Here is a 26,801-nt window from a genome sequence, read left to right as displayed (position 1 = left end):
TTAAATTACCACCTGCTCTTGATAAAAAGTGTTGTTCCTGACTTCTTTGGAAAGGCAGAATGTAAACTTATGTGCCAGGTCTTCTGATGAAACGACATTGTCGACTAGAGCATAGAGACTACAATGCTGAGGGTATAATCAAATGGCGGAAATTAATTAATGTAAATCGTGCACTTACAGGGGACAGATTTAATTATAATTATTGTTGCCCGGTGACACCTGTGGATCATTTATTTTTAATAAACTTTTTGTTATTGCTAGAGAAATGGAATGAAGGTAGACATTTTTGGGTATTTATTAAATGCCTTAAAATTCAAATACGTGTTGCTAGGTAAATTAGCAAATTAGCAGGAACTGTTATATTATTTTAGCTGCACAAGAGAATAAAGGTATTTTCTGCTAAACATTCTGACATAGAAATTATAGATTTTAGTGTGGACAAATATACTGATAGTGACAAAAATTTATATGTGATATGTCTGCGTTTGAAGGAGTTAGTCATGAACTCAATGTACATATAAGTGAAAATGATACTGTCGGCATTGCGTAGGTAGAAGGCTGTGCGTGCGTCATAAATTACTGAAGTATGTTAAGTGTGAAGGATGTATTGCAATTCTGTATTACTAGATAATAGTCCAGTTCTTAGCTCTAATGCTCTTTCCTGTTAAAGTCATAGACAGATAGAACCTGAAATATCGATCAGATGTTGTGATATACACTTTAGTTACTAGTTTAAAGATGTTTCAAGTTATGATTAGCAAAAGGTATGAATATTTATTCTTAAAGTGTAAATAGCAGAGTTCTTGTGACAGTACATACATCACACCCTCGCACCGTATTCAGAAGAGATATTACTGTCGTTATTCGATTTATTATTATTATTTCACTTGTATATTTTGTTCTTAATATTTTAAGCTGGAAGTTCTCCATATATGATATAATTTGTTTTGTACAAACAGATAGGAAAACAGTGTTATTAACAACTCTGAAAGTTTGCGCGAGTCATGTGGATAGCTCAGAGAAGTGGTTCGGGGCGTGGTCTAGAAATGTTAAGAGGATCTTCCACTCGTGATTGGATGTCCAAGATCTAGGTGTATCATGTGAAAGTAAGGGGAAGCTGAGGTCTATATAGGCATGTAAGAAAGCAGCAGAACAAGGACTTCAAAGGGCAGAGAGAACTTTACTTCAAACTTTAGTGAAGGAGACTTGACTTCAAACTTTGGTAGGAAGACGAGATTTAACTTTGGTGGAACGTGGTCTGATAACGTTTGTGGAATGCAAAGTGTGGTAATAACCTACAACTGTGGAGTGCTTAGGCACCTGGTATTGTATCACTTGTAGCAGCTTGGTATTATATGTTGGTGAAAGCTATGGGGTACTGTATCTCAGACTTTCCATAATTTATGTTCTGCAACAGCAAGCGTGTGTTGCTCAAGTGAATGTACCTTTAAACCAAGTGTTAGAGCTAGTGAATACAGTATTATAAGATACAGTATCTGTGTGATATAACAAGTGCCAATAATGGGAATATGCAAGCTGTGTTGATACACAGAGACAGTGAAGGGTATTCATCCACGCATATATATGCTTTGTAATGAACTTTCAATGGACTGACTGCAAATAGTAGCTTGGTCATTGCTTTTGGTTTCCCACTGTTGTTGTAGTATATATGGAGCCTTCCAGTGGATTTTGTGAGTGCATTTTATGTATATTTTGGTGTGTTGATGAGGTGCCCATGAACGGATGTTATTTAGAATATAGTTATTTTAGAATAAGTGGAGCTATTGATGACCCTAGGTGCAGTTCCTACCTATTCAGTCATCTTCAGAAGCTGAGGTAAGGCCTGAAGCAGATGTACCAGTACAAACTATATGTACATGCAGAGAGAGAGAGAGCGAGAGCGAGAGCGAGAGCGAGAGAGAGAGAGAAAATTATGATGTTCTATCAAAATTCCAGGGATCCATTCTGATGAACTCTGGCGCTCATACTACGGACACTTTGAAATATTATTTTATTAATTTGTTTTATTTTTATATTTATTCAGTATTTATTCATATATTTAGAATTAGATTACAATTAACGCCCCAGCGTGAGGCGATTATTTTATTTTATTCATATTTGACTATATTGATCCTATTGCTATGGTTATGAATTATTATTATTACAAATAATACATACTAGTGTCTGTAATACGCAATGTTCTTGACAGCTTAGACTTTAATGTATGTCAGTCATGTGGCAAGGATTTAAAAAATACTTCACAAAATGTAAATATACACCTTTTTAAAAATGTTTTACTGAACAATTATAGTAAGTTAACAAACCAAAAGTTACCTAATGAAGGCAAGAAAGCCATAAAACAGACAAAAACTATACAAACTTGCTAATAAGAAATAAATTAAGCCTGGAGTTTGTGTTTTACATCATACAGTTAGTAAATAGTCTTCTAAAAAGTTAAGGTGGTTAATTTTTATCCTTCTGTACAGTTAAAGGAGAAAATATTAAAATATTTACAGTTAATCACAGCTAGGAAAGAAAAAAGTAATCAGAGTGGGACTAGTAATACAGCAGCATTTGCTGTGACATCACAGAAGCAGCAGCACAGCCTGGCTATCTAGTGTGGCCTTGGTTCAGCTGTCAAAACAGGAGTTGAATAATGCACAGTTCAGGAGATACATGGCCTTGTCCACTTCGCTGTTTTCCTTACTATCAAGCAGTAGCACAGATACTGATAAGCCGATCTATTCCTTTCATAAACTTGTGGTTGTCCACCAGAAATTCAATTTTCTTCATTGCCTTTCTTGATTTCTGATCAGATTTGCCATTGTCCACATCTGTTGGTGAATGGATTGTAGATTCATATCTCTCTCTTGCCCTTCCATACCTGAACAAGTATATTGTTATTCCTCTGAAATTATGAGTCACATCTTTTCAGTTTCACAGACTTTAGACACTAAGGAAGACTCTTGTTGAACACACTCTACTACCGTGCTGGAGAAATACTTCAATGTAAATATTATAATTATCCATACAAATAGAGCCACAAATTCAGGTTGGTTCCTTGTATCCAACAATTTTGGTTTCTCTAATTATTTCTGTTCTTCAGAATATATTTATAAATTATATATACAAGGCCTGTTCAAAGGAATAATTGAAAAATAATTTCAAAAACCGAAAATAATGTGCAAATGCGAAGTCTTAGACAGTTTCCGGTAAGTAGGGCTGTATAGTGGTATCCTGCCTAAGTCACTAGCCATTAGTTGTGCATTTCTCAACCAATTCATTAACGCTTTACAGCTGTTAGTTTGTGAGTGTGTTGAGTATGTGTTACAATAATCAAGATGTTTGAGTAAGAATGAGCAGAGTATCATCATTAACTTCTGATTCTCTTTAAGACATCTCTTTTTAGTTTAGACCCAGTTGATTTATAAATGTTAGGTTCTTCAGTATGCTGAAACTAATTTTGAATAAATTACCATATGTTTTCTTTTTCAGACAGGTATTTACTCAAAATTAGTTTTGGCAGAATGATGAACCTAACAGTTATTAAAAAGAAAACTTCTGCTTCAAGCAAGGAAAAACATTTATGGAGATGTACCAAATGATGACAGTTTATGGTAATTTGCCAAAACAGTAGTGCAGGTCACATCGAACATGAAAGTGCTGTTGGTCTTTTTGATAGCAAAAGAGTTGTACGCTATGAATTCCTATCTGAAGGTCAAAGGGTGAACCACTAGTATTATCTTGAAGTCTTGAGACATTCTGAGAGAAAATATCAGGAGAAAAAGACCAGACATATGGGGAAAACTCCTTGGAGTCTCCACAATTACAACACACCAGCTCATGCATCACTGTTGATTTATGAATTTTTGACAAACCTGAAGACAACTGTGGTTTTCTATCCATCCTACAAACCTGACCTAGCCAGCAGACTTTTTCCTATTCCCCATACTGAAATTCACTCTTAAAAAGTGACTATTTCAGTCAACTGATTAGATCAAATAAACTGTAGACGGAACTGGGTGCGATTCCCCATATTTTCAAAGTAGTCTTTTAACAGATTCAAGAAACTCACTGGTGACATCTTACCTGACCAGTAGAATATATTTTACCAATATTCCAGGGGTGGAATTCTGAAAGGAAAGCTGCCCTCCCCAAGGAATCATATTGTACACACATTCAGTGACAGCTGTTGTGTTGATTTGTGGACGTTTCTTGAAAATAATTCAACATATATTTGATCTTTTGTAAGTTGCTGGTATTACCTGGTTTGTTTTCATTGTTAAAATGCCATGCATGCCACAGACTCTATTCCTACTCATTGTCTTGGAAATATGCTGATCACTCAATGAATCTGTAGTCCAGCAATCATTAGGTGCTGCCTTAATGTGTATTATTAGTAGCTGTCCCTGAAATTTCTTGAGCTACATTGCTGAAATAACTATCCATTTCACTCTTGAGGAGATTCATCCTCTCCGACTTCAGAAAGATGACCATCACACATCTGTTGCCAATGTGCAGGTCTGAACTACAGGCTCCCAATGTCTCCTGAAAACATGTCCTTTCTCCTCTATCTTATCACCAATGGATTTGTTCTGAACACAGACAGATGTAGAGACAGAAGGAAAAAGTGTTATCAGCATGACATTTAAGGTGGATCTCAACTTTTCACGAAGTGATCCACAAACTATGATCATGGAGTCATAGCCTGCAGCAGATATGAAATGAGACATTTAAATAATTAGCAGCAAACAGGGAATTGTCATCTGAGAATACCATTTCACTTCATGATCAATGAAGTAAAATGGCAGTAAATATGCAGTACTCTCCCATCCCACAGGCTGTTGAATTCTACATTAACTAAATGTGATGTTTATAGATGCCAAACATGGTCAATTTATGAAATAGTATGTTAAAGGATATACGAAGGTGCCTCAAATGTAAACGGGAATTTGAATGTACCGCTGCTGTTAGTAATAATTCTGAGGTGGGGCTTTGCAAGGATGTTGGGAGGGGTGTCTGGAGAAGGGGTTTGCAAGCGCGAACGACTGTGGAGAGCTTGGCTTCTTCAGTGCGCCATAAAGGAGCACGAGGTGCACACGTCTGTTTTGCAACGTATCATTATCAAATTTCTCGCAAAAGAGGGCACCAAACGTTATGAAATTTTGAGACGCTCCACGCACAGTTTGGTGAAGAAACACTTTTGCAGACTCGAGTGAATGAATGAGCTAAAAAATTTGTGGCAGGAAGAGAAGCTGTGGAAAATGAACCTCATGAAAGGAGACCGTGGGAAAGCACCACTGCGGACAACATTGTTGCCATTCAAGACATTATTGTGAAGATTGGCAAACAAACATTTTGCAAATTGTTTTAGCCATAAGAATAAGATACCAAAGTGTTCAAATCATCCACGATGAACTCCATTACACAAAATTGTCTGCCAGTTGGGTTCCTCGTCTCCTCAACCAGGAACAAAAAACTGTATACCAGAAATTTTGTCAGAGGCTTCTACATCGCTATAAGGAGGAAGGAGAGAATTTCTTGATTCCTATTGTGACTTGTGATGAAACTTCAGTGCATCTTACACCCCAGAGTCAAAGCAAGCAAGCATGGAGTGGCGGAGAGACAAAACAGGTCTGGTCAAGGCCAAAACACTCCCATCTGCTGGAAAGGTGCTTGCAACCATTTTCTGGGACTTTGTGGGTGTTTAGCTGCTGGATTTTCTTCAGGAAAAAAAAGGACAATTAATGCAGCCTATTACTGTTACCTTTTGGATAAAGCAGAAGCTACGTATCGCAACAAGCAAAGTCGGCAAGCGATCTGAAATGTCATTCTTCTCCATGACAATGCAAGGCCACATACTGCCGCTTTAACATGGAAAAACTGGACAAAATTCACTAGACACTTCTGGAACAATCGCCCTGTGACTACCATTTGTTTGGACTACTTAAACAAGACCTAGGAGGACAGCAGTTCGATGATTATGCAAGTGTAGAAGAGTTTGTGCGCAACTGGTTCCGCATACGTCCCCCTTCTTTCTATCAGGATGGCATCAAAAACTTACTAATCCGATGGAGAAAATGTGTATTGAAGGCAGAACACTATGTAAAAAAGTAATCTCTATATTTTTTTTTTGTTGATGCAATACATTTTTAAAAATAATTCCTGTTTATATTTGATTCGCCCTCATATCAAGGACTCGAGCTATGAGTACAAGTGGATTTTTGTTGAAAGTGCAGATATACAGTATTACTAGATCACTGGTAATATATGAGAGGAACAGATCTAAAAGAATTTTCTTTAAAAAGGTGGAATCAAACTTTTCTAAATTAAATTGAAATAATAAATAAGGTTGTTCAACCTATTCAATACAAATAAATAAGAAATGTAGTGTTACATTCCTATTTAATTATAAGCGGAAGCGGTACTGGTTTCGACCCCAATCCGGGTCATCATCAGCAGAATAAAATGCAAAAAACAATGCATAGGTAAGAAAGAAATTAAAGAACAAGTCCCCACAAAAACAGTTGAAGAGGCAATATAAAACAATGGGGATAGGCACTGTAAAAACCAAAAGAAGTAGAAGGTAAGTCACTTAAAAGAAGCAAGGCGCAATCTTCTGAACAGCAGCATAGCACACACAAAGTTTGGCACTGTCTCAAACGTTTGAGAAGCGGAGAACAGTTAAGTGAGCCAGCTTGCATGCACTATCAAGCGCAAAGTCACAACACAATCCAACAAATATGAAGATCCAAAATCGTGCAGAAGCCGAACACGAGTCGCTCGATTGAAGTTAATTGCCAGCTCCCGAAGATCAGCGCAACATATTCAACGTCTGGCACTGTGCTTTCAAACGCCGACGGAACTCGAATAGCTTAATGATCCAGTATTCGCTTTGGTCGCGAAAATGTACACACGTGTGGATCATTAAGCTATTCATCGAGTTCCAGTATTCGCTTCGGTTGCGAAAATGTACACACATGTGTGGATCATTAAGCTATTCATCGAGTTCTGTCGGCGTTTGAAAGCACAGTGTCAGACGTTGAATATGTTGCGCTGATCTTCGGGAGCTGGCAATTTACTTCAATCGAGTGACTTGTCTTCAGCTTCTGCACGATTTTGGATCTTCATATTTGTTGGATTGTGTTGCGACTTCGCGCCTGATAGTTTATGCAACCTCGCTCATTTAACTGTTCTCTGCTTCTCAAATATTTTGAGACAGTGCCGAATTTTGCATGTGCTATGCTGCTGTTCAGAAGATTGCGCCTTGCTTCTTTTAAGTGACCTACCTTCTACTTCTGGTTTTTACAATGCCTATCCCCATTGTTTTATATTGCCTCTTCAACTGTTTTTGTGGGGACTCGTTCTTTAATTTCTTTCTTACCTATGCATTGTTTTTTGCGTTTTATTCGGCTGATGATGACCCGGATTGGGGTCGGTACCGCTCCCACTTATAATTAAATAGGAATGTAACACTACATTTCTTATTCATTTATATTGAATAGGTTGAACTACCATATTTATTATTTCAATTTAATTGTGATACAGTTTAATACGGAACATCATGAAATTTTTATCTTTAAAAAACTTTTCTAACATGAAACATTACAGTGATGCATATATTACTATGAAAATAGTAGCAAGAACCCCAGGAGTGACAGCGAGGTGGCACAATAACTGGCTTCTCACCAAGATGACTATGGTGTGAATCCTGGTCAATGCATGTAAGACTGTTTAAAGGAAAAAACAAGACCCTGTTGTTCAGATTCCACATAAAACTGGAGGTCATGTGGCTATGATCTTGAATTCAACAGTCCTATAAAACTACAAGCTTGCTTTTTAGAAACAGGAACCAATAAATTAAATAAAAGACTTACTAATAAGCTTGTGTACCAATACTGAAAGGAATTTGTTGCACAAAAGAAAGCAAGTTCACCAGATAACACTAGTTTGTTCCTGATGAATCAGAGACCTTGAAAAGCAATATTAAAAAATGTAAGGTTTGTGGAAATCATTAAAGGAAATAACAGTGCAAACAGATCAGATCAAAAGTTACCTATGAACGCACGCAAACGCGGCTTAAACTGGTGAATAGTCCCCACACCCTAATGAGAAATATTGTACACGTTAATATTGAAAACTGTAAATATTATAATACAATAAATATGCCTAGTCTGCATTACCAATTTGTGGGAGTAAACATGAATTCTTCTAATGCAAACCAATAACGAACTGTGGAAATTCACAATATTTTCTTCATACCAGCCTAGAACGCATTGCACAATGCTATTATTCATACAAAAGCTGCTGCTGTTTAGTTCAAAACCATGGGAGCCATCCATGGCTTGCCTTACAAACTGTTATTTTTTTTAACTTTCTTGGTTTTGCTACAGCTATCAACAGGCATATTTCACTCATGACTGCTCATGCAAAGAGTCTCTTTTCAGTCACATTTGCAAAATCTAATTTCTGAAAACTTCTCTCTTTGTCTGTGAAACTCTAGCAGTTACCGTTTGTTCGAGATAAGCTTTAATTTTCCTACAATCAAGTATGGAACTTTCATTCACATCGTATTTTCTTCCCGTGGTGTGGATACCAATTCTGCCTCTTTAATAAGATGGAGCTTTTCTTTAGACGTGAATGAATAACAAGAACTTTCACCAGCCATCCTAAGCATATGTGATACTACTTCAACTGATGCCTTGCAAATGACTTGATAAGTACATGGCATACTTCCCGCTTTTGGATGGGATAGATTTGCCAACAGAGTGGGCGTAAAAATACCAGCTTTCAGAGTTCTGTAGGATAGGAGTACAGTACCAATCTTGACGTAAATAATACACACACCCCAATTCCCACTGTCAAATTTTGAAAAGAAAAATAATAAAAATAGGTGAGGATTATTTGCGCAGTAGTATCTGAAGAAAAGTCAAGTTGTGAGGAGGAAGACATGCTCAAGGAGTTAAAAGAAGAAACTAGGCCTATATGCTATATATAGATAAATACAGCATGCCTTTCAAGAAATAATATGCGCCAAAACAACAGTACTGAAATTACAAACATAATCTGAACTGCAAGATATGTCTCAACCTGCAAGGTGATGACTGTAATAAGTATCTAACTATGTTGGTACAGTATGTGTTCAAGATGTGTACCCTCAAGTCTCACGTCTTATTCATAATGTTCCTGTAGATTACCCAACACGTTGATGAACACAGTTTGCTACAAGGGCAGAAAAAATTACTGTATATTCTCTCATAATTCGGGAACATTTCTAGGTTAGTCACCCAGTCAGAAAATGTTTTCTTGCAGCTTGCCCTGAATTACAGGAGAAGGTACAGTCATTTTTTGTCTCCTTGCACAGACCTGTGTCCATCAACATGTTCCGACAATCTACAGGACTGGTATGAACAATGCATAAGACGTGAGGGTGCACATTTTGAACACATACTGTACCAACTCATATACAAGCTGCCATCGTTACCATGTCGTACCTTGATGTTCTGAGCCAAGTTTGTAATTTCAGCACCATTTCTTTTGCTGCATACTGTATTTAAAGAATTCAGTAAATGAATAAACACACAACATACTTAATCATGAAATGGGCTCAAAAAAGAGAGTAGCAGTATGGTAGGCAAGAAACTCTCTCAATCATATAAGTTAAAAACAGGCTGCTATGCCTAGATTAATGCCGTTACCGCATAATACAGTGGTACAGTCAACTTGAAAGGGAATACTAAGGTATTACACACACAAAATCTATTTTAAAACATTCTCACTTGATTTGAAGAGAGAAATAATTCAACAAAACAAGGGCAAAGAGACGTACAATATACTTTATTAAAAATGCAATATACTAAATTATTTTCAAAGGTCTATAACAGGGCTGGACAAATCCCTAGGCGCCTAGTTGCCTCAACGACGAAAAAACAAGTGTTAGGCGCCTAAAATTTATGGATGAATGATTTAGTTATTGCACGAAACTCTTCAGCATTGTGAGAGTTCATCTAACATCAACAGCTTCATGTGAAAAGGGATTTAAGACTATGAATCTACTTGAAAATAAGTTCAGATCTTCACTGCAAACAAACTTCATGATCACATAATGGCAAATAATATGAATGGCCCAGATCTTGATTTTGAACCGATAAAATTTGCAGAATGTTATAGACATGTTAGGAGGAGTGAATAAGAATTGCTAAGGTGATAAGATCAAACTGAATTTTGTTGCCTGGCTCCTAAGAAATGTTGCTGATTCCTAGATTTCTTTCCGATTTGTCCAGCCCTGGTCTATAATGAAGAATGTTAAGCATGAATACTCAAACTTGTCATCACTCATACTGTTAACCTAATCAGGATTATAACTTACCATCCTTCTTGTAGGCAATGCCTCGGATAGTTCCTGGAGTGTCGTCTTCTATTTCAGCATATGCTAGAATCAGAGCCTTTTGCTTCTCAGTCAGTTTTGTAGGTATTACGATCCGAATGTTTACGATGTGGTCACCGTACCCAAAGCTATGAACTTTCTTTAAGCCTTTACCAGTCAGTCTGATTCGGGTGTGTGAAGAGGTTCCAGGTGCAATCTAAGGGAAGCAGAAATAAATTTAGTACAAAAATGCTATTTTATCAATAGGAAGAGGGCCACTCATGGCTAATCAACATAATATTAAATCTGCGGTAATTGTTCCACAGTTTGTGATGCAGGACTGTGAATCCGCACATAAATAAAAGCAGATCTATGAATTCTTAACGTAAATGGAACACAGATTATATAACTGTATGTAAACAAACATAAAAGCAAACAGAATTTAGAATAAAAGCATGAAAGAAAACTACAGTGCACTTAGTATTTAATTTGTAAGCAATGAGTTTCATTCTGGATCTATATTGACAAACTGATCACAATCATTACAATTAATTTGTTTATAATAATAATAATAATAATAATAATAATCATCATAATGTTATTTGCTTTACGTCCCATTAACTACTTTTACGGTCTTCGGAGATGCCGAGGTGCCGGAATTTAGTCCCGTAGGAGTTCTTTTACATGCCAGTAAATCTACCGACACGAGGCTGTCGTATCTGAGCACCGGACTGAGCCAGGATCGAACCTGCCAAGTTGGGGTTAGAAGGCCAGCGCCTTAACTGTCTGAGCCACTCAGCCCGCCTAATTTGTTTCTATGTTTCATTAATAATGGTACTAGTTTCAACTCAAAACAATTGCTGTACATCACTATTTTCACTAAATTAAACGATCGAAGATGCAAGACTGCCCTGTAGAACTCCTGCAAGTGATACTAGTTGACATGTTAAAGAAAATATGCCTTGCATTATCTCGCGAAATCAGCCCGAACTTCCCTGTGGAGTGATAGCTCGAACAACAGACGTCCACTCTGCCGTAAGTAAAAAGAGGTCACGCCCATATTTTTATTTACTTTCTACAGAAATATTTTGTTGTCTATCAAAATCTACTCTAGCTTGTTTTGACCATCAATGTTACCATTTTTATTTACTTTCTACAGAAATATTATGTTGTCTATCAAAATCTACTCTAGCTTGTTTTGACCATCAATGTTACCATGTTTGCAAAGCACAGACATTTTTCCAATATCCCCGTGTTTCTTTTTATAGTTTTGTCTTCACACAAGTTATACTTAAGTCCAACAAAAGTTTTTAAATATTTAGATAGGCATGTGCAACATTACAGGCATAAAACAAGATATGGAAATTCTCAAAACCATCAACAAAGGACCCCTCCTTAACATTACTGAAAGCTGCTTCATACATATACATATTTTAACCTGAATCATAATCTTAATGATATTTCAGAAAAGCCAAATATCTTATTTGACCTAATTCCCATTTTTAGAAATGTCAAACCAACAAGTCATAATTTAGTTTTTCATAATATTCACAGCACCTTTCCTCAGCAGCCATCTCTTTTCCCACATCCTTCGGTCTTGCCTTAATTCCCCCTTTCCCCTCCACCCCTCTTCCTGACCACACCCCTTGCCCCACCTCCTCGCCCCTTACCCTGCCTCTCTCTCTCCTTGTCCCGTCCCTTTTCATTTGAATCTCACAACCGTTAGTATGAGGCACACAACAATCACCACGCACCATATGCCGTAACAAGAGGTAAGTCTCCTATAACCTATGCCATTTGACTAACACACACACACACACACACACACACACACACACACACACACACACACACACACACACACACACACACACACACACACACACACACACACACACACACACACACACACACACACACACACACACACACACACACACACACACACACACACACACACACACACACACACACACACACACACACACACACACACACACTCTCTCTCTCTCTCTCTCTCTCTCTCTCTCTCTCTCTCTCTCTCTCTCTCTCTCTCTCTCTCTATCTCTCTCTCTCTCTTTCTATTCATTAATTTTATCTATCATTTATTCAGGTTAACTTCGTGGACACCGCAATGAATTGCAAATTTATACCAGCCACAAATTAAGAATCTGTCAGTTTTAACTATATCTTCATGTCCCATCCTCATAACGTCCAACAGCATTTCAGCATGATTTTAACAAGTACTATGGGAACATTTCCTTTTGTTTACGTTGGTCGATGTGGAAACACCATCTACCAGTTCTGCGTCAGCTGATGGTTATTTACAGTGGCATTGAATGGCTTGCATACTGCTAACACCACTCAAGTAGCTTTGGTGATTGATGATCTGACAACAGAATCAACATTTACCAGTTCCCGTTTTGCAATTGAAATTGTAATGGTTAGCAGTGATGAAACTAACAATTCTATGAATATCAATACAAGAAAGAGTCTGGATGAGGAACATACTCCAGATGCTAAGAATTTAGAGCCTAATTTATTTTTCTGATCCCAGATATTTATGTTAATTGTGTGTTTGTACATTAGTTTTCATGTCAACAGTGTGATTTTACATTTGTTTAGTTATTAGATGTATTACATTAAGGCTGAAGATGGCCAGCCAAGGCTGAAACTACTGTCGGATTTTTTATTATGGACACTCTAGTTTAGGCTTTAATTACAAACGAACCAATAGGCCTATTGAAATTCGAGTTATACCAATATTTTCCTTGTTTAATTCTACATTAACGTATATAAGACGCATTGTTTTCGACGTTCATTAAATATTTTTTATTTGTGGTTGTAATAAATATTGCCCGGGTTTTTGGCTTCTTCTCTACGAAGCGCTCACTTAGGAATATATACAAGGAAAACGACTTGTCTGATTCTAATGAAATTGTTATATGTTATAACCACATGTATTTGTAGTGTAATACTCAAGTTACATTTTTTTTCAACCACCCTGAAAAAAGTTCTTATTTTTCTAAAGCAACTCTTTCTCAACCCAGGATAAACGTACAGCAGCAAACTTGGGCTTATTTTGAAGCACTCAGTCATGGTTATCAGAAACTACAACTGTAACTGTACAGTGTGGTACCGAATTTATGAAGAGTAATATTGAAAGGAGGTTTTGTGTACGCCGGACCGTTAGAATAACAGCAGGCCGGGTGGTGAAATCGGGCGCAGTGTTGCCGCGTTCAGTAGTATTCACGCGCGCAACCAACACAGCTTTTCGTTTACTTTATGCTTTAATTTTATTTCCTCTTATAAATTCCACTTCCCATCACCTTTTCTCATAAGGGCTTTGGACCTTCCACGGGAGGTTTTTCCTAATTTAGAAATATCACACTGTACAATTTTTACAATAGTTATTTGTATTGTTATTTACATATATTTACGGTATTTAATTCTATCAATTTTCTTCGTCTGAAAAATCACTGTGTTCCGATGATGAATCGGTGCTGCTGTCATTCATGATGATTATGACTGACTCGAAATAAGGGACATTTGCAGACAGTCCATCTTTTTCCCAGTAGTGGTCATCAATTTTCTTCGCGTGTTTAATACATTGTTTCCAGAGTTCAGGGGTCACGGTACGTAAGGCTTCTCGGCATAAAGCGTAAATTGCTTCCATACCTCTACCAATTTCTAATGTGTTAGCCATATTGGTTTTTGCTATTTTCCCTTTTACTTAAGCCCAAATGAGCTCAATTGGATTAAGCTCGCAATGGGCCACTGGTAACCAAATAATCTGTACATCTGGTCGAAGTCGTTTAGTCAGTAGTTCCAGCTTCTTTACCGGCGTTTGAAACTAAGGCCTGGCAAGGACAATCAGCTCTGATTTAGTTAATTTGTTATAATCGTCAACTCCAGGTGGTAGTGAAATATTCTTTGACGTTATCCAATGTATAATTTCACGTTTTAGCCATGACATGTTCGGGTTTTTAGATTAAGGATCGACCCTCATATGATATGGAGCTTGATCTATAACGACAGCCGAACTTGGAGGCAATAAACTCAGGACTTTCATGAACCATCTTCATAATGAGTCAAGTTCATCTCATTCTGGTAATCACCACTACTTTTGTTGCCATTAAAACAAAGTTCTGCACCGTCAAGAAATCGTTCTTCACTTGTGATGTGTAAAATTATGACCTGGATGACGTATTTCCACCATTCTCCTTTGAAGCGGTTCCTACTCTCTTCACTGACGACAGCGATAATCCCAGACAATCTGCCACGTTCTGGTACACAGGGAACCTCTTGTCCCCTACTTTTCCCCCCTTCACATTGAAAGAAAAAATAGCAATCAAAATCATAGCAAACCGGGCGAGTTGGCCATGAGGTTACGAACGCGCAGCTGTGAGTTCACATCCAGGAGATAGTGGGTTCGAACCCCACTGAGGGCAGCCCTGAAGATGGTTTTTCGTGGTTTCCCGTTTTCACATCAGGCAAATGCTGGGGCTGTACCTTAATTAAGGCCACGGCCGCTTCCTTCCCATTCCTCGGCCTTTCCTCTCCCATCGTCGCCATAAGACCTATCTATGTCGGTGCGACGTAAAGCAAATAAAATAAAATAAACCATTGCAAGTTCACCCTCTGCTAACGGCGGTCTCGGAGGCATCTTGAAGTGACGTGGTCAACATGCAGAACATAGGAAAACTGAAAATAGCTTCCGGAAATCCAAGGTCACGGGCATTCAGTTTCACAACTGCCCGGGGCGAGTGTACTGTGTTTGTTGCGCGCGTGAATACTACTGAACGCGGCAACACTGCGCCCAATTACACCACCCGGCCTGCTGTTAATCGCATGGTCTGGCGTGGACAAAACCTCCCTTCAATATTACTCTTCATAAATTTGGTACCACACTGTACGGTTACAGTTATCCGACTCGTTGGCTGAATGGTCAGCATACTGACCTTCGGTTCAGAGGGTCCCGGGTTCGATTCCCGGCCAGGTCGAGAATTTTAATCGCTTCTGATTAATTCTTCTGACTCGGGGACTGGGTGTTTGTGTCCGTCCCAACACTCTCCTCTTCAAATTCAGACAACATACCACACTACAAACCACCACAGAAACACGCAATAGTGATTATATCCCTCCATATAGGGTTGGCGTCAGGAAGGGCATCCGGCCGTAAAACAGGGCCAAATCCACATGTGCGACCCAGTTCGCACCCGCGACCCCACAGGTGTGGGAAAAAGAGGTAGGAAAAGACTGTACGGTTACAGTTGTTGTAGTTTCTGATAACCATGACTGAGTGCTTCAAAATAAGCCCAAGTTTGCTGCTGTACGTTTATCCTGGGCTGAAAAAGAGTTGCTTTAGAAAAATGATAAGAACTTTTTTCGTGGTGGTTGAAAAAAATTGTAACTTGAGTATTACACTACAAATACATGTGGTTATAACATATCAACATTTCATTAGAATCAGACAAGTCGTTTTCCTTGTATATATTCCTAAGTGAGCGCTTCGTAGAGAAGAAGCCAAAAACCCAGGCAATATTTATTACAACCACAAATAAAAAATATTTAATGAACGTCGAAAACGATGCGTCTTATATACGCTAATGTAGAATTAAACAAGGAAAATATTGGTAAAACTCGAATTTCCGTAGGCCTATTGGTTCGTTTGTAATTAAAGTCTAAACTCGAGTGTCCATAATAAAAAATCCGACAGTAGTCCCTAGTTTAGTAATGTAATTCAATAATATTGCATAATATAGTACTGAAAAAGGTGGACCATACGGCATTAATTTAATAATTATTATTGTCCTCTGATGAGGCTGACATCAGGAAGGACATCTAGTCATAAAAAACCTGCCACGATAGATTGATTTCACTTCATGCCCGACCCCATAGAGAAACTGGACACAGGTTGGACAAACAAACATTTGGACTGAAGGGTTCCATTTCTTAACTGGAGTACCAGTCTGAACTAAGAGGATCTAATGAGACTTCATGTTTTGGTGATAGTATATTAATGGATATAATTGTGTTGAATTAACAAACCTACTTCTGAGAAAGTTCGAGAAATGCCAGAATGAGACACCCACATGACATGTAAATTTCACACAAACAAAGATTATGCCACAGACTGTCATTTGAGGACACACTCCATTAATATTTATAGTTTATTTTACATGCTATGTTTGAAGGTGAGTAACTAAAATTATTATTTGACAGCATCAGTCTGAGCTTCATGTTGAGGACTTCAGTGAGCTGCAGAAGGTGTGGGTGGTAAATATGAATGCTGGAAAAATGGTTTTGCCCAAGAAGTTTACGTGATATTACTCAACTGTATCTGGGATTCAACAGCCATCATTAGAAAATGTGAGAACTAGATTTATTTCTAACAATGACCTGTGATCTTAATTGACGATAAGTAACTGATAAGTCAGGTGAAAACAAAAAGGCTTCTGATCACCCAGATATTGTTCCTAGGGTATTTTACTACATATTAAATGAATTAAGAAGTGGCATATTAAATAGAGGCATCTTGGGAGTATTTGCTTTTTTTTTTTTTTTTTTTTTTGGTAACAGAATTTTTTAAGAAATTTGGATTGCTCTACTGTCGCAAGTCAATGGAACCTGTTGAAATTGAGCATGAAAGTAATGCATTGTCAAACCATAGTTTATTTGGATATTAAGCTAGAGTGATGTTCTTGGTGCAATTAGGTCTACAATTGTGAACAATACCAAGTCAACCATCAGCTTGTTTTGTTAAACTACAAATTCATTTTAATAATTACAGAAAGCCTTCATGCAGACCAACAGCAGTTATTGTTTGATGTAGTGGTAATCAGTGTACCTCGCTAGTATATAAAACGTGCCAGAAATAAGACTCCGAGCCATAGCCAAGAAAGAAAACAACACTTGCTGAACAGTTTGAATCGCCAATTCTACATTATCTACAGTGTTTAAGGATAATAAAAATATCATTAATGCTGCTGCATCGCATTTTAGAAATAAGTCTCTTCTGCAATGGGTGATGTTGCAAGTCTGCGTAAAGATACTAATTCCTTCTACACTGTTAAGGTGTGCGGCAAAGTCACGTTCACAAAGAGTCGCATGATCTTCCTTATCATACCCTCCTCCACACACTTCCCACTGATCTTCTGTATCATATCTTCCTCCATACTTCTCACTCAACCACTTAAAGGTCTGGATTGCTTTCAGACCTCTTTCAGGTACTCAAGCTCTCTTCCAAACAATAAGTTAAGAGCATAAACTCAGTGGTTGTAACTTTGTACTAGGGTCTTTAAAATAAAATATATTTCTGACCCTAACTCGGACTCAGGGCTTTCATTTAAGCTATAAACCATGGAAATCTGTTTAGTAGTTTTTACAAAGTTTAATTCCTATTAAGCAATTACATATAAGGTTCCCCTTAGTAATGTACCAAAATGGAGGTTTTTCGTAAGATTCTTACAAGTAACAAGCAGGGGCATTGCAGTCGGCAACATACCAAAAAAACAGAAATGACGTATTTTCTTATTACATAATTTGTATTTTCTATCTACAATCTAAATCCACCAGATTCCCATAACACATGTCAGAAAAAACAGGATTGCTATCTAGTGCCTAAGAATTGAACTGATACATAGTGCATACACAAAACATCTTCAATGTTTCAGATTTAAGCCGCATGTTGCCTGCAGTGCTTCAATGGCAAACTCATTCAGGCTGGGTGTCAGTGACCTTCAGTACTACAGTCATGCTTGGTGTCATACATTATTTGCCAGTTAGACACAAAGGCAAACTACTTCTCTTCCCTCCCTTACACTCCTCAAGCATGGCTTTTAAATTGACTGGTAAAGTATTCTCCTATGATTGAGACTGTTACGCAGAGCCTTTTAAACCATTCCTTAGCATCACAAACGTTTAGTGAGACAAGTAATACTGCAAACAGCAGACCAACCACTGAAAAAAAAAAAATTGAAGACAGCCACATGGAGGTTTTAAAAGACAATTTAATATATCATGGTATAAAGAATAACTATGGCTGCGCAGCAGAGAAAAATGATCAAACTTGTAAAAGGATTGATGAATTGAATTGAAGTACAAGTATGCACAACACAACTTCTGGCGGATCTTCAAATATAGTACAGGTAATCATTTGCACATTTATTATTATTATTATTATTATTATTATTATTATTATTATTATTATTATTATTATTATTATTATATTTGTTGGATATTGTAATTGAAAAAAAAATTTCCTCCATAAAACGTTAGTAGAATGCTCAAAAGAACTTCATCCTCCCCTCGACTTCATCAGTTCAGAAATGGCAGCACTCCAGAAATTTCCATGCCACGCCAATGGTAAGACCACCTTTAAAATACATCTTGAGAAATTAAGTCGGAAACAAATTCAGAACAAATCATCATTTTACATTAACTGCGATATTAACCCATCAACTGGCAATCATACCTTCAAAATTGATTCACCTACACTATCAAGATCTTTCATATATTGATATCTAGTAGTGATAGTATGGTTAGTGTTGTTTGAGTGGTTGCATCTTTTAAACAAGAGAACTCATACAGCATTCATGCTTTATTCCAACTTATCATAGCAGACTTAACAGAAAGAAATTGGTTATTTTTTGCAGAAGTCATGCAAATATTTTACTGTAACAGAAAAATCAAAACATTAAACCACCTAAATTAGAGTACTTAATGTTTAATAGTCTCAAATACCTGAATAAGCTCATTCTCATAAATTCCTCGTATAGAGATCGTTCCACCCAATACAGCCTGAGAGAGAGAAATATTAGCATCAGTGTACACATCAGCACCATCTCTGTGAAAGTAGTCGCTTTTTGAGACTTTGCAAGTCACAAAAATCTCCTTCCGACCAATAGCCAATCTAATAGTCTGTCCATCTTCGATACCTATTAATAAAATAACAAAAGTAATATTATTCACAGATATCACTATATTTCAAATTCAAAGAGAGTATAAAATTTACTCCTCATAAGTCATGCTACAAGAAACAAGACCACCTATAAGAGGTATTCAGAGATAAGGGAATGAATGATATTGAATATACATCGATAAGACTAGGAATGTTACAAGTGAATTCTGTGCTGTTTCCTGTCTTTTAGAAGCTCTGTTACTTTTATTTTTTTTCTTTGCTAGTGGTTTAACATTGTACGAACACATTAAAGGTTTCTGGTAACACACTGATGGGAAAAGCTAGGATTGGAAAGGTAGTAGCCGTAGCCTTAAGTAAGGTACAGCTTGGTACCTGCCTGATGTGAAAATGGGAAATCATGGAAATTCATCTTCAGGGCTGCCGGCGGTGGGACTTGAACCTACCAACTCCCAAATGCAGGCGCACAGCTACGCTACCCTAACCGCACGGCCAACTCGCTAGGTGGTTACATTTTAAAATTATCAAGTATATGAATCAAAATTTGTAATATCTATGTTCTGTATTGATGATAATATAATTATTGTAGATAAATGAGGTAATCCACCTAATCAATACAATATAAAATTAGTGCCTCAATTTATTTATTTTTAATATATTTTTTTAAGTGTTTTAAGATCTTATGGCTGATGATGGCCTAATATCAATACGCCAAAACTAGTACTAAGATTAAAATAAATTGAAGTACAGTACTAATTTTATATTGTATTGATTGTCCGGCTCCAAGGCTGAAGGGTTAGCGTGCTGGGTGTATGTGTCGTCTTCATCATCATTTCATCCTCATCACAATGCACAGGTCGCGTACGGGCGTCAAATCAAGAGACCTGCATGTGGCGAGCCGAACATGTCCTCGAACACTCCTGCACTAAAAGCCATACACCATTTCATTTCATTGTACTGATTACGTGGATTACCTTATTTATCTACAAGTATATCAATGTTGTTAACTACTTGTACATACTTCCTAGAAGTCATTTTGGTTCCTTTGCAAAGAATATTCACAAATAGGACCTATTCCTGAGTAATAACATAGCATTTTCTAATAGCATTTTGTTGATATCTGCCAGTGAATTAAATTGAAATAGTTTGATTGCAAAATAGTATATTCCACTACAAGAAACAATCAACCATCATTAATGTTGTTATAGATCCTTACTTTGAAAAATTATGCCCAAATACAGATAGTATTTCAAATACCTTCTTGTCACCAAGGTCTATCTGTTGCATAGTGTCCATTTGGCCAGATCAGTGTCAGATCTAAGACGAAACGCTGGTTAATAGAGCAAATGCCGGAAAAACCCAACATCTCATTTTTGATCTGATTTTTGATATGCTCTATTGGTGGAAAAATATCTAGTTCCCTCCATGGGAACTTAGAATTTCCATTTGGAATTGCTAGGCGGGCATTAATTCCATTGTGGAGTCTTATCTCCCGCATGCAGTTATCAGACTGTGCCTCTTAAATAGGCTTCTGATAAATTCACCTGCATACACCCCAGCGTCAGTGGGTAGGGTCTGACATCCCACTCTGACGACTCCAGTGTCAGACCTAAGATGAAACACTGGTTAATAGAGCAAATTCTGGAAAAACCCTACATCTAATTTTTTATCTGATTTTTGATATGTTCTATTGGTGGAAAAATATCTAGTTCCCTCCATGGGAACTTAGAATTTCCATTTGGAATTGCTAGGCGGGCATTAATTCCATTGTGGAGTCTTATCTCCCGTATGCAGTTATCACACTGTGCCTCTTAAATAGGCTTCTGATAAATTCACCTGCATACACCCCAGTGTCAGTGGGTAGGGTCTGACGAGTCCAGTGTCAGACCTAAGACAAAACGCTGGTTAATAGAGCAAACGCCGGAAAAACCCTACGTCTAATTTTTGATCTGATTTTTTATATGCTCTATTGGTGGAAAAATATCCCTCCATGGGAACTTAGAATTTCCATTTAGAAAAATATCACACGAGAAAATGTTTACTTCTTTGTGTAACAACTGTATTGTCACTAAGATACATATATTGTTCTCTTCAATCATTTTTTTATTCTCGCATCTGCGTTATCTTTTTTATTGCCTAAAATACACAATCGTGATGTTTCTTGGCGCCATATTGGAAGTCTTTGTGCATTAATATGTCCATTGCTATGTCAGAATTCTTTTAAAATCCTGTACACTGGTACCGTATTCAACATAAACTGAGCATGCTAATGTGTAAACAGGATAAGTATATGGACGTTTTATGTCCAAAGACACAAAACATTAATATACGAGGATTGGGGCAAAAGTCATGGCAACTACTTTTTTTCTTGTAGATATGTGAACAGATCACAAACATATATGTGTCGTGTGGAAGTTCTGCAGGCATAGTGTGTACGCAGAACAACAGATGGCTCTGTGATAGCTGGTAGCAGTGCAGCGAGGGCTATGAAATCAGTCAGTTGGTGAGTGTCGTGCAAGATGGACGTAACCCGTGTTGAGCAGCGCGCTTACTTCAAAATAGCCGTTCTCCAAGGGAGAAATGCGATGGAATGTCACAGTGAATTAGTGGAAGCCCTCGGGAATAATGCCCTACCATACTGTACAGTAGCATGGTGGATAGGAAAGTTTCAGCAAGGACATGTGTCAACCAACGATGAGCAACGTTCGGGACGACCTGTCCGTGTGCGGACTGACTTGGTACGCCGTCATTGAGCAGCTCCTGGATGAAGACAGACGATGGACGCTACTGGAGTCAGAGAGGGCAAGTGGCATCGAGAAACACACCGTCCACAGGATATTGCGTAATGAGATGTTCTAGGGTAGGGTCCCATAAGGTCAAGGGCGAGGACCTCCCAAATTTGATGTGGTCGGCGTCCTGTCATGCTGGTACTCGCCTTCTGGTTGTTCGCCTTAGTGCAAGCAGATTGCACAGGCTTGAATGTAGGAAGATCCAGACAGGTGGGAAGTATACTTAAGTATGCCGTCTTCGAGTCAGAAGTTCTTATGGCACATCTTAAAATGAATTGGAACAGATCGACAATTAGTGCTGTGTTTGCTGATCCAGGAAGCCATTCTGTTACAGGGCATGTCCTCAGTCTGCCACTTCCTTATTAAATCTAATTCATTCTCATTATTTCCTCGCCAGATAGCAAGGAGCACAGGGTCGGTTTGAGACCTCTTAGTTGACCCAGGAATCTCTCTCTCTAATAAACTTGTGGTTGATTTCTGCCCATCCTCAGGATTTCTTGATAGACTGTCCGGAGCTTGATTGGCTACGCCAGGAACATGACGAATTTCTAAATCAAAATCGGCAAGGATCACGGCCCATCACATCAGTTTGGACTTAGTTCCAGAAACTTGGTTCAGCCACTGACATGAAGAGTTATGTCTAAAGAGTCTGAACTTACTTCCTTCTAGATAACCTCTGAAATTCCCAATAGCCCATACAACTGCTAATGCCTCCTCCTCGGCTGTGCAATAGTTTCTCTCAGGAGCAGAAAGTTCCTACTGACATATTCAATTATATCCTTGCCTTCTCTTCCTCTCTCGTGGAACAGTACAGCCCCAAGACCGATGTCATTCGCATCCGTCTGCAAGCAGACCCCCCGGCTAATATCCAGATAAGCTATACTTGGAGTGTCACAAATAATCTTTTTATCTCCTGGAAGGCTGTTTCTTCCCTTTGGGTTTATTTAAATGATATGTTTTTATTGAGGAGGTTGGTTAGCGGAGCAGCTTTCGTTTCAAAGTGTGGTACAAAGCTACTGTACCACCCACAGAGGCCTGAAAATTGACATACCTGGTGTTTTGTATGAGGCCTTTCCTGTTCCTGTATGGCCCAATTCTTCTCAGTTTGTCTCTCCAAGCCCTTGTCCATCAATATATAACCTAGGTACTCAACAGAATTTGATGCGAACTCACACTTCCTGATTTGGCAGCTAAGACTGCGAATCCTCAACTTTTCTAATATTCTAGCTAGGTGTTCCAAATGGTCCGAAAACGTCTTGCTGTACATGAGGATGTCGTCCAGATAGACCTGGCAGAATTCTCTTTTGAATCTGGACAAGACTTCGTCCATCACATGCATAAAGGTGGCTGGAGCATTCTTAAGACCAAATGGCATAACTCTGAATTGGTAAGAGTCCTCTTGGGGTGGAAAAAGGTGTAATCGGTCGAGACTCTTCTTCGACTTCTACTTGCCAGTAGCCAGAGTTCAAATAGAGGGTACTGAAGACTTGCCCCACTCACTTGCTTTATCAGATGGCGGAGATCCGGCATGGGGTAGGCATTTGATAATAGTGTTGTTATTTACCTGACGTAGGTCCACACAAAGTCAGTAATCACCATTTTTCGTCTTAGGTAGTACTACTGGAGAAGCCTATCCTGATACTGAAGGTTCAATCAATCCTTGGTTCTCTATTTCGTTGATCATTTTTACTATGAATTTTCGTTTATCTGGGATAAGGCCTTTGTTTAACTGGGGTATTATCCTTATAAATTATTTTATGTTTTACTGTTGTGGTAAAACCGATTCTATCAGTAATGACCTCCGGGAACTTATTCAGCAACTTCAAGGTCTTCCTTCTCCTCCACCCTCAACAGTCCTGTTTTCAGTTCAGCCAATACATAGGTTTCTAAAGTTTCCGACTCAAAGGCTTTATTTTCACCCCATGCTAACCTAATTCTCTATTACCAAAGAACTCGTGGGGGTTTTCTTACCTATTCCCTATTACCAAAGAATATTTCATTGGCTGTATAATTTATCAGCTGGCCCCATGGTATAGGGGTAGCGTGCATGCCTCTTACCCGGAGGCCCCGGGTTAGATTCCTGGCCAGGTCAGGGATTTTTACCTGGACCTGAGGGCTGGTTCGAGGTCCACTCAGCCTACGTGATTAGAATTGAGGAGCTATATGACAGTGAGATAGAGGGCCTGGTCTAGAAAGCCAAGAATAACAGCCGAGAGGATTTGTCGTGCTGACTACACGACACCTCATATTCTGCAGGCCTTCGGGCTGAGCAGCGGTCGCTTTGTAGGCCAAGGCCCTTCAAGGACTGTAGTGCCATGAGGTTTGGGTTTGGTATAATCAGTCGCTATCCCATATTTTGCTAAGAAGTCGTGTCCTAATATTATGTCGGGTATCAAATCCTTGACAACCCTCACCAGGATATCGACTTCAGTAGAGCACCTGGCTTGAAGAAAGGTTCAACCCTCAATCTCGTAATGCATGTGATGAGTTGCCCCCTTGACTGTTGCCACCTTAGCAGGATGAGCAGGTTTTAATCATTTTGCACAATTCATGCTCACAAACGAGTGTGAAGCTTGAGTGTCAAGGACAGTGACTGAAGGCTTATCATCAATTGTCAAGTTAATAGCCGGGTGGGATGGATTAGGTTCATCATCACTACAGATTTGACCAATATGTTTACTTTCTAGCTAGGTGTCATGTATCTGGGGCTTCTTCATTCTTTCGGAACCCTCCTTACCCCAACTCGAATGGTCCCACGCTAGTTTTCCGGGCATTGGCCATTAAAATGCCTGGTCTGCCCGCACTGGTAGCATTTCCGGGGTTCTTCCGCTGTTGAGATTTTCGTTTTTGAGATATGGTAACTTGTTTCTTTGTCTAATTTTGCTACACTGTGACAGAGCTCTTCAAAGGTTTTTGGTCGTGCCACCTTAACAAGTGATCAAACCTGATCATGTAGCAGTTCAATTATATAAGGGACACTCGTATCAATATTTTCCCTTTTGTGGACTTGCTTAAATAACTGGAGTTTTTGAATTATGAAAGCTCCTGCTCTCATTCCAATGGGTTGCACTTCTGTTAGGAACTTTTTTTGTATCAAAGTTTGGACAGACTCCAAGTCAAATCTCAGGACAAATTGTTTCTTAAATTCCTCCCAGTCGAGGCTAAGCCCTTGACTATTCTGCCACCAAGCCCCTGCTGACGCTTTTAGCTGCTGGCTGACAATTTGTAAATATATTTCCGTGGGTATATTTGTCCTATCCAGTAGAGACTCCGGTGCCTTTAGAAATGCTTTAGGACACCGCTCGAATCTCTAATGAAATTCCGGAAGGCTGTCTTTGATTACTCTGGGATTGACTGGTATCTCCAAGGGGAAGGTCCATACCTCTGCTATATGCTAGATTGATCACTGCTTACAGAAATGTTTTTCTCCAGGGTTAAAATTTTCCTATTAACCTCGGATTCAAACTTTGTAAATTTCTGGCGTACTTCGGTTTTAAAACTTTTGGATTCCCACACGATTTCTCCAATCTTCTCCTCGACTTTGTTTTCCAAGGTGTGCACATCACTTACTACTTTATCTACATCTAATTCTACGCTGCTTATTTTTTCATTCAGTTTTGAAATATCTTCTTTCAGATCTTTGACCCAGGAATTGATTTGGCCTTTTATTTCTTGAGACTGGGCCTTGATTTTCCCTTTTTTCAGATTGGGTCCTCGATGTTTTTAGACTGGGCCTCGATCAAAGTAGTTAGTTGTGCAAGCATAATGCTTACCCAGTCGTTGGTTTCCTTCTCCAAGGTGATTTTGAAGTCAAAACTGCCTGGTCCTCGTCGTTTTCTATCAAATTCTGGTGCAGCCTCACTTGTAACTCCGCCTTGCTTCCAGGCATTGGTAAACCTCGCGATGCCAGAGCCTACCATAAAATCACCATGGTCATTTGATCAATCTTCATTGCTGAGTTTCGAAAATCCTGTTGCGGTCACCAATTTATCGTCCTCAATATGCGATTTTTTTATTCTTTACGAAAGAAAAATATCACACAAGAACACGTTTACTTTTTTGTGTAACAACTTTGTCACTACGATACACATAACGTTCTCTTCAATCATTCTTTTTTATTCTCGCGCTTGTGTTATCTTTTTATTGCCTAAAACACAAACATTCTTTATTTTAAAACAATTTACAAAGAATATATACATGTTTCACACCAATGACCTATTGGTGATGTTTCTTGGCGGCATATTGGAAGTCTTTGTGTGTTAATACGTCCATTGCTATGTCACAAGTCTTTAAAAATCCTGTCGTAAACTGACCATTCTAATATATAAGCAGGGTAAGTATATGGACGTTTTACGTCCAGGGACACAAAACAATATATTAACACAATTTATAGATCATAACTCCTATTATTTTATCTATTAATATGATTATTGAAGATTTTACCACAATTAGGATATCAGACCTATGACAAGGTATAGAACTAAATGAGGCCACAGACTAGTTGCAAATAGAGGATTGTGGCAATGTTTAGTAAATTCATAGAGGCTTGCAGACTGAACACCGAAAGGCATAGTGGTCTATAATGAATTACAGCATAAAAGAAAGAATATTTCCATTCCTATTTCAAAGACAACAGTGCTCGAAACATTTCCATTTAAGAAGGTACAGTTTTTAAAATTACGAGAAGCAGAAACAATTGCAAATGGCATTACATAATTAATGAGAA

At 38.3% G+C, this 26,801-nt stretch overlaps 1 protein-coding gene across 2 annotated transcripts in view; it reads right to left on the bottom strand.

The window, feature by feature from the left end:
• Window positions 1-26,801, bottom strand: part of LOC136856736 (protein tumorous imaginal discs, mitochondrial) — a 244,530-nt gene that overhangs the window by 61,241 nt on the left and 156,488 nt on the right. For both annotated transcript variants that reach the window (XM_067134815.2, XM_067134816.2), the window contains exons 6-7: window positions 19,112-19,305; window positions 10,370-10,583 (exon numbers count right to left, since the gene is read on the bottom strand). In XM_067134815.2, coding sequence (XP_066990916.1) covers window positions 10,370-10,583; window positions 19,112-19,305 — 408 coding nt within the window. The remainder of the gene's footprint in view (window positions 1-10,369; window positions 10,584-19,111; window positions 19,306-26,801) is intronic.

The sequence above is a fragment of the Anabrus simplex genome, chromosome 1, assembly GCF_040414725.1.
Source record: "Anabrus simplex isolate iqAnaSimp1 chromosome 1, ASM4041472v1, whole genome shotgun sequence".
NCBI classification, from domain to species: Eukaryota; Metazoa; Arthropoda; class Insecta; order Orthoptera; family Tettigoniidae; genus Anabrus; species Anabrus simplex.
The sequence above is the reverse complement of the archived record's forward strand: the minus strand, read 5'-3'. Positions and strand labels throughout refer to the sequence as shown.